General features: G+C 57.5%; 2 protein-coding genes across 2 annotated transcripts in view; both read left to right on the top strand.

Moving 5' to 3' along the window:
* Positions 1-879: 879 nt before the first annotated feature.
* HBEGF (heparin binding EGF like growth factor) lies at positions 880-7,747 on the top strand. Its single transcript, XM_065690721.1, has 6 exons — positions 880-1,017; positions 1,334-1,501; positions 3,587-3,764; positions 5,721-5,876; positions 6,111-6,203; positions 7,255-7,747. Exons 1-5 carry the CDS (start codon positions 975-977, stop codon positions 6,181-6,183), a joined length of 618 nt encoding a protein of 205 aa, XP_065546793.1. The 5' UTR covers positions 880-974; the 3' UTR covers positions 6,184-6,203; positions 7,255-7,747.
* Positions 7,748-9,405: 1,658 nt separating this feature from the next.
* PFDN1 (prefoldin subunit 1) overlaps positions 9,406-11,885 on the top strand; it is a 31,568-nt gene continuing 29,088 nt past the window's right edge. Inside the window, exons 1-2 of the mRNA XM_065690976.1 lie at positions 9,406-9,775; positions 9,917-10,083. Coding sequence (XP_065547048.1) covers positions 9,743-9,775; positions 9,917-10,083 — 200 coding nt within the window. The 5' untranslated portion in view covers positions 9,406-9,742. The remainder of the gene's footprint in view (positions 9,776-9,916; positions 10,084-11,885) is intronic.

Raw genomic sequence — 11,885 nt, 5'->3', positions numbered from 1 at the left:
ATTCCTTGGAGACGCCAACAACAATGGCAGCAATATTTAATCATGCTTTGCTGAACCCGAACCAGCAGTGGGGGTCCTAACTTTGAGGAACCAGCCAAGGGGCTGCGGCTGACCTGATGTGAGCTGGGATGATACACTGCACCCACCCAGGGCTGGAGTCAGTGTTCTCTGGCCTGGGCTGAGGATGAGCGCAAGAAGCTGTGGCCATAGTGGAGAAGGGGGCAGAGAAGCTCTGGCAGCCCCTAAACACTGTGACCACAGGCTGGGATGGAGGACACCAGGACAGTGACTGACCAGGAGGGTTTGTGAGATGCAGTGGTGATGGAAGCAGTCGGGCTCTCCATCAAGGCACAAAGGTGTCCTCATGGACAATAAAAAAGCACTTCTCCACTGGCACCCTCTCCATCACCAAACAGGGTGGCACGTGGTTAAAGTCTGTCCCTTGTCGGGGTATCAGCCCCCCACCAAGGTTTTAGCTGACCATGGGACCCTGCCTCTCACCTGATGCTCTTCTTGTGGGTTCACTTCCCCTCCCCAAAGCCCCCCAGCCCACCTTGGGTACCACCAGGCAGCGGATGCGCAGTGCCCTTCCTGTGACCCCCTTCTCCTGCCCCTGCCTGAGAGCAGCCAATAAAGCGCCCAACCCTCTTCCCCTGAGCCGCCTCCTGCCCTGCGCAGCCTCGAGGGGGCCAGCGCCTCCCCGGGACCCCCACGCGAAGGACGGAGGGGCTGCTCCCGGCGCAGGGATGGACACACACCCCCCCCCCCCCCGCACCCCGCCGCAGCCGGGGAAGCCCTTCCCGGGGGTGGGACCATGGGAAGCCCCGCCCTCCCCCCGGTGCCCCCCCGCTCCCGCCCCGCCGTTTTCTACCCTCCGCGGGGCCGCGGGGCCGCAGAGCGAGTCTTGGTGCCGGCCCGCGCGGAGCGGCAGGGGCAGAGCTGCGGCAGCGCCGGGACGAGAGCGCCCGCGGGCCATGGACGGGCGGGCAGTGCTGATCCACGCGCTGCTGGCGGCAGGTACGGGCACGAGTGGCAGGGTCCCGGGCACGGGCAGCGTGGCTCCGGGTAAGGGGTCCCGGTGCTGGGCATGGGCAGCGCGGTCCCAGTACCGGGCGTGCTGGGGAGCGTGGTCCTGTGAGACGCGGTCCCGGCCACGGAATAGCGGGTCCCGGACGCAGGCAGCGTGGCCCCAGCGCCGGACACGCGTCGGTGCGGAGTCCTGGGCTACGCGGGCGGGTCTCCGGTCCCGGGGAGCGCGGCCCCGGTCCCTGTCGCGGGTGGGGGGCCCCGGGCACAGCCATCCTGCCCAGACTGACCGCGCTCCCTCCCGCAGTGTGCTCGGCGGTGGCGGGCGGGCTGAGCCGGGACGAGCTCCACAACGAAGTGCTGCACAAGGGCGGCGAAGCGCCCGTCCCGGCTACGGCTCCGCTGCTCGGCGGCAGCCCGGAGAAGGAGGGCGGCGGAGCGGCCTCGGGGGACGAGCTCAGCGAGCTGCCGAGAGGTACGGGCGGGCTGGAATGGGGAGCGGGGCGGTGGGTCCCGGGGAGGGTCCGGCGGGCTTTAGGACGGGCAACCGCGCTCCGGCGGCTCCTCGCCTTTCCCCGGCGCTGTGGGTGTCCCCGAGGGCCCCGGCACAGGGGTCCCGAGGGTTCCTGGCCCCGTAGCTGCGCTGCAGACGGAGGGCACGGCAGTCCCTGCGCGGCGCCGTGGGCAAGCGCTGCCCTCCCGGTGGTGGCCGCGGTGGGGACCGCGGTGACTCACCCGCCGCCCACACCGGGCTGCTCCTCATACCGGGGCAGGGCCAGGCAGCGGCGGGCCCTGCGCGGAGACTGGGCCGCTCTCTCCGGCCCCTCCGTTCTCTCGCCGGGCACTCGCTTGGCTGCTCTGCCTCGGCCTGGACCGAGAGTGCCCCAGGCACTGACGGGGGGGCTCGTCTGATTTGGGCGACCTGTACCTGTGCCTTGCACATGTGATATGCTGAGGGCAGTGACCCGGCAGCAGGAGGAGCAGTCTCTGCCCCACACAGTTTGTTCTCCCTTTTTTCCTCCTTTTTTTCCCCCACGATTTTCTCTGCTTTCTGGCTGTACCATCAGATTGTGAGAAGCACCCCTGCAAAACCAAGCTTGCATCCAAGGGAATGCAGGCCCCTGAGAAAGACTGTTACCCCTCATGCTGGGGGGAGATGCTGCAGCCTGCTTCTCTGTGCATCCCCCAAGGAGGGGACCCTGTTTTAGAGCCAGGGGTCAGGGAGGTGTGGGCTGACCCTGGTCTGTGGGACAGGCTGCAGGCATGGGGGATGTTTGGTGATGGAGGCTGCAGCCTCTCAGAGCACTTTCTTGATGTCTTGAGCCGAGTTATGGTCAGAGAAATCTGTTTTTTCTGTTGAAAGCACCTTCTCTTTGTGCCACAACTCCCAGGATGTTTAAGGAGGGGGAGAGCAGCAGCATCTCCCTGTCCCCCTGGGCTGCACCAGTTTTTCTACCAGCAAGATTTTCCACATCTTCTCTGTCCTAAGGGACAGGCCATGGGGTGGTGACAGTGGAGGTGGTGGGGGGGGGGGTCAGCAGCACTGTGTGTCTGTTGAGATAACCCCCAGGCGAGGGGATGGGGCCTCACCCAGATCCGGAGGTTTCTCCAAGCCACAGAATTTCCTGGAGTATCAGTTTTCTCCAGGCATAATGTGGAGGATGTTGAAATGGAGAACTAACCTTGCTAGGTGTGCAGCCGTGTGCTCCAGCACCTGGTTACGTCAGGAGGTGGCTGAGGAGGAGCTGGGCAGGTTACAACTCGCTGGTTGGACTCAGCCACCCTCAGTTCATGTTTCCCTGGGCTCACTGGAGTTAAGTGCTGTGGTTCAGCAGGAGCCCGAAAGTCACTCCTAGAGCATGAGTGCTCTCCAGCATCTTGGTATCCTGGGAGATCGAGCTGGGAGCTGAATTTTTGGGCACATCCAAAGAGCTATTCCAGTAACATTGCTGGTTTCGGTCCATGTCCAGACAAGGAGCTTGTGCTCCATGTGTTGGTCCCCACCAACCCAGCAAGGAGCTGGCCTTGCACCAAAAGCTACCGGTCCCTGCGCTGCAATTAAAACATACCTTTGTCATTCCTGGGAATGTTGCCCTTGTCATCTCTTTGGCTCTTCAAAGCCAAAACTTAAGCCATTGCTCTCTTAATCCTGCTCTGGGTGCACAAGGCATCCCTGTACCCACAGGGAGGAGAGTCCATTAGAGCCATGAATAGGGTCTTACAAAAGACTGTGCTCATCGGGGAAATAAAAGCCAGATAAAGAGGCAATTAGCAATTTTCTGTGTTCAGTGGAAACTGGTGCATATAATAGCAACATTTGAGATACATAAAGCTCTGTTTGCCCTCCCCCCAGCCCGATTCCTTTCTTTCCTTGAGAATTGTCCTTATGAATGGGAAAGGCCATGATATTTGGAAAGAAAACCCTCTGCTCGGGGGCAGATCACTGCACAAAGGGCTGCCGGAGTGCCAGGGCTCAGCTGGTTTGCTGCTCTGTCTTCCCTTTGGCTGACACACGGAGGTGATCTGACTGCTGCTTTCTCCTTCCCAAATTGTTTTCCAGTTGCTTTCCTGTCGAAGCCTGAAGGCCTGGTTACTCCCAAGAAAAAAGGGAACGGGAATAAAAGAAGAAAAGGCAAAGGCCAGGGGAAGAAGAGGGACCCGTGCCTGCGGAAGTACAAGGATTTCTGTATTCACGGCGAATGCAAATACATCCGAGAGCTGGGAGCTCCCTCCTGCATGTGAGTTGCTGGCGTGTGCGTGTGCCGGGGGAGCCTTAGTCACGGTTCCTTCAATTCTCCAGGCCGGGCAGAGGAAGAGCAGAGGAGATATTTTTAGTGCATGTTCCATGTCCATGCAGGGACGGCTCTGACTTGGCCTCTTCCTTGTGCTTCTTGAGCAATATCCATGCCCCCTCAAAATCCATCATGGATGTAGACTTGGCATCCCCCGAGCCCTGCCTAAGCTGCTGCAGTGGGGTCAGAAGATGGTGAGCAGGGGCTGGGGTCTTGTAGCCAAAGTCTTCTGCAGGTCTAGCCTGTGAGAACCCCGTCCTGATTCTGTAACCCCGTGTCCTCGCTGTTGCCAGCCCTGGCTGGGAGCTAACGACCCCTGTGGCTGTCAGGAAGTACTGCTGCGGGCAGGAGGAGCATCTCTGCATGGCACCAGCAAGGACTGGAGGTAGCACCTCTGGGGACAGTCTGCCAAAGCCATGCCCAAGCTGTCCCTTAGTCCTGATGGACAGAGCTGTGTATCCCCATCCTCTTCTGCCTCCTTGGGGTGCAGGTAGAGGGCAGGGACTAGACAAAGCAAGTGAAGAAGTTGCTTCCCTGCTGCTGTGAAGGGCCCAGCATTGCTGCTGTGGGAAATAGCCAGGGGTGCATGTTTGATCCCCACTGATGTGGGCAGGAGTTAAGCTGGCAGATACATAAGAGGCTTTGTTCTTTGCTATCAATCCTCTCAGCCACCCAGCCCTATGCCTGGAGCCCAGGCAAGATAATAGCTCCCTGGCTTATGGTGCCCACAAGACGTTGTGCCCAGCAATCCGCAGGGATCAGGCTCCACAGGGATCAGGCTCCACATAGCTCCTTGAACCGCTTAGTTTCTCTCTGCCTGAAAGCTGTCATGAAGTTGGGCCCTTGCACAGGGGGTTTGGGACTGCCAGCAAGAGGAGATCTCTGCTGGCTCAGATTGGGTTGGGAACGCAGAGCCATGTGGGGTGCAGCACCCCCTGCCTGGGATGGTGTTCCTTCCCAGATCCCTGGGGCTGGAAGAGGACCTGGGAAAGCAGGGAGGCCCCAGGGGCCGGATGGGGCTTTCCAGCCTGGTGGCCCATCCCTGGATGACCTCTTCCCAGAGCCACCATGGATTCTAAGGAACAGAGACCAGCCCCCGTCAATAATGAGGCCTCATATTGGCTGTTGTCACTTGGTTGTGGCTGCTCTTGGTGGCTGTCTGCCCGTGCTGCAGGGTCTCCTGTATCACTGCTTCCTTGGTCTGATCCCTGGGTTGTGGGGTGGGTGAGGATGGTGCCAGGCTGGGTCCTGTACATCTGCCTCGTGCCCATCCCCGCTGCTGTGGTTGGGAGGTGACGTGGCATGTGGTGGTGTTGTGAGCCAGGAGGGTTGTGCTCAGACCCTGTCTTGGAGATCAGCTTGAGGGTCAGTGGCAGCGGATATAGAGATATCTATATCTGGTCGCATCAGTGCACTCCCAGGCAGGGTTGGCAGCTCCAGCTCTGCTGGGGACTGTTATTTCTGTTCTATGAGTAACCTCCTGAGTCTGCAGGGAGGTGGCACCTCTCTGGCTGGCAGGGTGTGCAGGGACATCCTGCTCTGAGGGGAGATCTGAGCTCTGGTTTGGCTGCCTCCCTGCTCCCTTGTATGGGACTTCCTGCTGCCAAAGGTAGTCTGTGCAGCCTGGCTCTGCCTTGGGATGACTGGGAGGACCACAGACCCTGGTGGATTCTTATCGTGGGGAGTTCAACCCTTCCAGGAGTCTTCATGTGGCGCTTGGGGCAGGAGAAAAGTTACCAGTACCAGGGAGGTGATGGTGACACCAGCTCAGGCCAGGGAGAATGGGTAGGGTGCTGGCTAGGGCTGAGCAAAGAGGTAGCCCCTTTCCACAGGGGTGTGAGGCACCCAATGACCTTCTGTTCTTGGTGATGACCAGCCTTTAATACTGTTCTTCTCCCCCAGATGCCAGCCGGGATATCACGGAGAGAGATGCCATGGCCTCTCGCTGCCTGTAGAGCACCCCCCCAGTGCATACGACCACACCACAGCACTGGCTGTTGTTGCTGTTGTCCTCTCCTCCCTGTGTCTTGTCATCATTGCAGCCCTGCTGATGCTCAGGTAAGTGGTGGTAAGCCTTTGGTGGGGTGGTTTAGTGTGAGGTGTCCCTGCCCATGGCAGGGGGGTTGGAACTAGGTGATCTTGAGGTCCTTTCCAACCCTAACTATTCTATGACTCTATGCTTCTAAGTGGGATGGGGCTGAGCTGTTGGATCTGCATCCCTGGGAAGACCACGTGGAGGGGAGGGTGGCAGGGACATCTCCATGACCTGAGTATCTCTGCTTGGCCTCACAGGTGTCACAAGAGGGGTGTCTACGATGTAGAGAGCGAAGAGAAAATCAAGCTGGGCATCACTGTGAATCACTGAGGATGCCGGGTGCTGGCAAGGTGAGCCCCTGGCTGGGTATGGGGCAGTGGTGTGGCTGGGGGTCTGCTTGCCCATGCTGGCTGGGGCCACTGTGTGGATCCTGTGCCAGAGCAGGCAAGAGTTGAAGGCAGTATGAGCCTGGAGAAGGTGCTCACTGGATTTGGCCTGAGAGCCTGTGATGCCTTGTAGGGCTCTAGCCCTTCTTCCTCCCCTTCCGCTCAAGCCCTTGTCCCCTGACAGCCCTGCCACCATCACCTCCTTTCAAACATGAAGTCCCTGCTTTGCCCTGTCCCTGCATGCTTTAGGGACATTTGGCAGTGGGGAAGATGCTTCTGGGGTTTTTTTTTCCCACCCTGTTCTGCTCCCTCTCTGACCCTCTGAGTCACTTCCGCCCTTTAGATATTGCCTCTATTTTTATATATAGAAAAAACCCTTCCTTTTCACTCCTACTCCTACTCTGCTTATTACTTGCACCAATGCAATGCCTTGCAGCTGGGCATGGGGATCTTGCTGCCAGTCCCATGTGACATTGCTCTGGCTGGGTGGTGGCCCCATGGCCGGGTGCTGGACAGCTTACAGACTTCCTCTGCTCTGGTCCAAGCCCTGACGTTAGATGTGCCCATACAGATCACAGCTACTTCTCTTTTCTTGAACAAAAAGGAAAAACTTTGTTCTTTGTAGGGATGAGGTAATGCCTTCAAAGAATTTCTGTAATGTTGGTAACAGTGCTGGGGGGGGGAATTTTTAGCTGTTTATCAGAGCTGTTTTGGGGAAGGGGATTCAGCACAAGGCTTTTCATCAGTGTCCCCTCTGCCCTGGAGATTACTGGGGTGGATGTGTCCAGGGGGCAAAGTGCTGTGGTCCCTGGAAGGGCAGTGTGGTGAGATCTTTACCCACTGCTCCTCTGGCAATCTGGCTCCCATCCTCCTCAGCCCAGCAGTGCAAGGCAGCGAGTGGCGGCCGCTGAGGGTGCTGCGGGTGCATGGGCTCTCCTCAAGTGGGATGAGCACCTTCCCACCACGCAGGAACTGCCCTGTGCTGTGTTGTGAGCTGCTCTGCTTTGTCTTGCAGGGGTCGGCACTAATGCACTTCTACCTCCTGGAAAAGGCGAGAGCCATGGAGCCAGCACTATCCCTGGGTGCTGGCTGGAGCAGCAGGGCAGCATCTGCTCTGGGGCCACTCCAGCAGCGGTGTCACTGCAGGGAGCTCTGTGGCCACCCCTGGGATGGAGCTCGGAGAGGTGCTCGCTGGCTGCATGGAGCAGGAGGGACGGGCCGGCGGCAGCTCTCCGTGTGCTGCGGTGCACGCCAAGAACAAGCTGTGAAAGCAGGAGAGCGGGCTCGGGGCTTGCTGCGGCACAGGAGGGGCGGGAGGGTAACAGCTATTTAACAAGAGATTTTTCATTTTAAATTATATATTTATTTTAGATAAACTGTACATAGTATTTATATTTATTGTAGGTCTGGCCCCTGCATCTTTCATGTAGGTCAAGGTGACCGGGTCAGACCTCCCTTATTTTTTAAGTGCAATGTTAATATTCTAATAAATAACACTTTGTTACAAACACTTGTGTTGTTCATTGAACAATGGAGTTGGAAAGGAATTGGAACTCGGAAGACCAGTGGGGATCTGCAGACAGTGCAGATCCTGAGTGCATGGCAGGAGGTGCTGGGCTGGCTCATGCTGTGCAAGGGTGCAGCAGAGCAGTGTGGTACCAAGGTGCTGGTGGCAGTGGCTGTCCTGCAGCCACACCACTCCCATCTGTGTTTCTTTTGCATCTTTGACAGCTGATGCCCTGTGAGGGATGTGATTTCTTGGTGTCTGCTCACCGGCAGGTTCAAGTGAAGCCTTTCTGGCCACCAGTCCATCCAAATGGGACTGATTCCTAGTTTTGAGTGGTTCCTGGGTTATTGCAGCCTCTGGGGCTGAGCTCTTTCAAGCAAGCATCATTTCAGATGGTGGCTCAGGACTGACTCCTGACTTGGCAGTAAAAATAACCCCTGAACCACTTCTTTCCTCATCTTCCCCAGGGGATCTGAGATCAGGGTAAGATGCTGTCTCTTGAAGCAGAGAGAGGACTTCCCCCTGCAGGAAACCTGCTTTCATCCAGCCCCTTTCCCTTCCGCAGATGTCAAACTTTAGTTTTCAAAGGGAAGTGCTAAACTACTGCTTTCCATTCCTGCTCCTACAGTGTGCACTAAAGCTGGGCAGCGAGTAGCTTGCGGAGGTTTTTGGCCTGACTTAGCCAAAATTCAGCTCTGGTAAAGCCTGAATAAGCTTTATGCTCGCTGGAGGAGGGGTTGCTTGGGAAGCGAGCACACAGGTTCACCCCTCTTGCGCAGTCAGTAAGTTTCACAGCAGCAAAGCCCAAGGTGTGGGAATGCAGCAATACTTTGGCGTTCCAGTGCTTTGTGAGACAGAAGAGCTAAAGTACATGGCTTGGGCAGGTTGGGAAGCAGGTGACTGACAGCGGGCACCCTTTTGTGTTATCACCTGGAGAGTAAAAGCAGCTGCAGTGGCCTGAGTCTTGGAGCCAGGGAATCAATTTATTGGCTCTGAACCTTCATGCTGTGGGAGGGCCGGTTTAATCAGAGACTCCAAACTTTGGCTTTTTTTCAATGTCTATTAAGCAAATGATGCCACCAGCTGCTACGCAGGAGGCCATTCTGCTCCAGGGCATCTGGCTGTGTCCCTACCTTGCTGTGCTGCTACTGCTTCCCTTCCTGGAGCCACTCCTGCGCTAGCCCTGCTGCCTTCCAGCCGTTCACGGCGGGCAGCTAGCTCCGCATGCCTAGGGCTCCACACCACCCCAGCAGGCGCAGGGACAGCTTTGCTCTGCCTGTTCTGCAGGCAGCTGCCCTTTGCCCTGCAAGGACGTGTTCTGGTCCACTTTGCTGCTCTGTGGGCTGGGCTACCCACAGGAAATTTAACAGACCAAGAGATGGGGAACGCGTTTTGGAGGTACGGGCACTGGGGAGCTGGCTGGACCCATGGGCTGGCTCCCCGTGCCCCCCGGCACTGCGGAAGGCTGACAGTCCTGCGGATGTCCTCTCCCCAGCTCAGGCAGAGATGAAGCCCACGGGGCAGCTCCCTGGCGCGGCTGCACCGGTGGCCACGAACAGGAGGTGCCCCCGCTCCCGACTGCGGTGTGCAGAGCCCTGCCCGGCCCACGTGCCCACGCGCCGCAGGGCACACCGGGCTGCTGGCTCCACCGTGCGCGCAGGAGCAGGGTGCCCGGCGCGGGGCCCGCACCACCCCGCTGGAGGGGCTGCGGCGAAGGCAGGGGCAGCCTCCAGCAGCGCGGCCCCGCACGCACCCGGGAGCGTGCGCACGTCACAGGCGCTGCACCCCTGCACCCCCGAGCCCCACGGCGCCGAGCCCCGCTGCTGCCTCGGACACCGGCACCGGCACCCCCTCGGCTGCCCCCGCTGCCCGCCCCTGCCCGGGGCCGCCCTGGAGCCCGGGCACGGTACCCTGCGCTCCGCCCCGTGCATGCGCAGCAGGACGCGATGCCAGCGCTGCCCCCCCCCCCCCCGCGCAGGCGCCGTGCGCAGGCAAGATGGCAGCGCCCGTGGACCTGGAGCTGAAGAAGGTACGGGCCTCGCCGCGGTGGCTGCCGGCTCCTCGCCGCGTTCCTCCTGCCCTGCACACCCCGGCTCTAGCTGTGCGGGGCCGGCGGGCCGCGGCCTTCGAGAGCCGCCCCTGATGGCCGCTGCTCTTTCCCCCTGCCCAGGCTTTCACGGAGCTGCAGGCGAAGGTGATAGACACGCAGCAGAAGGTGAAGCTGGCCGACATCCAGATCGAGCAGCTCACCAAGACGAAGAAGCACGCACACCTCACCGACACCGAGGTCATGATGCTCGTGGACGAGACCCGCATGTACGAGGGCGTGGGGCGGATGTGAGTACCTGTGGCTGCGGCTCCCTCCTGTGCCAGGAGCGGCTGCTCGGGCGGACCCGGTTCTGCGGTGGAGCGGGGTGGTGGTTACAGCCCTGTGCGCAGGGACACCCCAGCCTCTGCGTGTAAGGGGGCCCTAGGCTGCTGCTTGGGCAGCTCTTCCCGTTGTGAAGAACACGCCAGGTTTTCCTCAGTTTGTTTCATTTTTCTTTGTCTTTCAATTGTAGCAATTGCTTGGGAATGCAGCGAGATTTACTGGGGTTTAGCTCTTGGGGTTAGCTACTGACTGCCTTGAGGGAGGACTGTTACGTTACTGGCTTTGTGTGGGTTTGCTCCTGGCCATGATGGTCTTGTCTGGCACCTCTGGGAAGTCTGTAACCTACACTAGCAGATCAGCATTCTGAGGAAAGCCAGTACTGGTGAGAAGACTTTCAGAGGTCTGTCCAGCTTCAGCCATTTCCAATGTAGTTTATGTGAGATTCCTTGAAAAAAGCTTATGCACAGGCCATGTGCTCAGGACTTTGCTTCCAGAAATGTTCTACAGAAATTCCCTTTGCAGTATCATCCGGAGAATGGATCTAATGCATGCTGCCTGGGCTTTTTGTACTCTTGGAAGAGAGCATAAAGCTCCGTGTGTTGGATGACTGTCAAGAGAAATACCTTTGACCAGAAGTAACATGTTTTGGTCAGTTTCTACAATATACTTACGTTTGACCATGTCAGCCTCTGATAGAAGGCCCTACAAAGTGGTTTCAAATCTGAAACATGGGCTTACTTGGTAAATATCACACTGGATTTCTAATTGGAGAGTACTATGGTTATTCTCTCGAGTTTCTTGTGAGTTGGGTAACAGTGATGACTCTGCTCAGGATGTGGTTTTGCAAGACTAAACCTTCCCTGACTCCTGCCAGAAAGGGTGATGGTATCGACCTCTTCCCCACCCTCTGTTTACTCCACCTTTTTGTGCCAAAGCGGGTGATCACAGGGCCAAGCAGTGAGCCAGATCAGACCACAAGTGCCCTGACCCATCAGATCATGCAGTCTTCAGATGGAGCTGTAGGGAGGTGGCAGGACTGGGCAGCCAGACTAGTCTGTAGCTTGTCCTTAGCTGCAGGTTGTCAGACGAAGTTGTCCCCAGGCTAATGGAGCTCTTTGGAGTGACAGAGTCTCCTTCTTGGCTCCCAGTAAATAAATTTTCCCGTGCAGGTGAATTAAATGTGGGGTTTGTGTGGAGATGCTAGTGACTGGTACCTTAAAAGGAGACAGATTTTGGTCCCTTGAAAGAGGTGACTGATTTGACCCGGGCAGGCTGTAGGCGTAGGGAACAGTCATGTTTGGAGTAGTCATGAGACGACTCATAAGGGGTTTTTTTCTGTTTGGTTTTGTCACAGAGCAGACAAAGAGTAGAAGATGATTACGGAGTCAATGATTTTTTTAAACCTGCTTTAAAATCCAAAAGTGTGGAATATTTCTCCTGTATGGGGAATTCCTTCAAGATACCTTAATAATGAGTGTATTATCATAAAGTGATCCTGCTTGTGAATCAGATGCTGAGTTGCAGGTGCCATTTCAGTGCTGGCTAAAATGCATTGTCCTGCTTCTGCCTCACACTTAGGAGTAAGAGGTGCTTACCTTCTTTGTGTCCTAAGCAATTTACTTTCTCTGTGCCTCTTCCTTTGCTCACCTTTCCATGACCAGGCAGGTGGCTTGGGCAGCTCTTGCTCATCCGGGATGGCAGAGGCACCATCAGAAAAAATATTTGCATTATGATAGTGTTCAAAAGCTTTTCATGGCCCTTGTTGTCC

This window comes from Lathamus discolor, chromosome 10 (genome assembly GCF_037157495.1).
Source record: "Lathamus discolor isolate bLatDis1 chromosome 10, bLatDis1.hap1, whole genome shotgun sequence".
Taxonomy (NCBI): domain Eukaryota; kingdom Metazoa; phylum Chordata; class Aves; order Psittaciformes; family Psittacidae; genus Lathamus; species Lathamus discolor.
The sequence above is the reverse complement of the archived record's forward strand: the minus strand, read 5'-3'. Positions and strand labels throughout refer to the sequence as shown.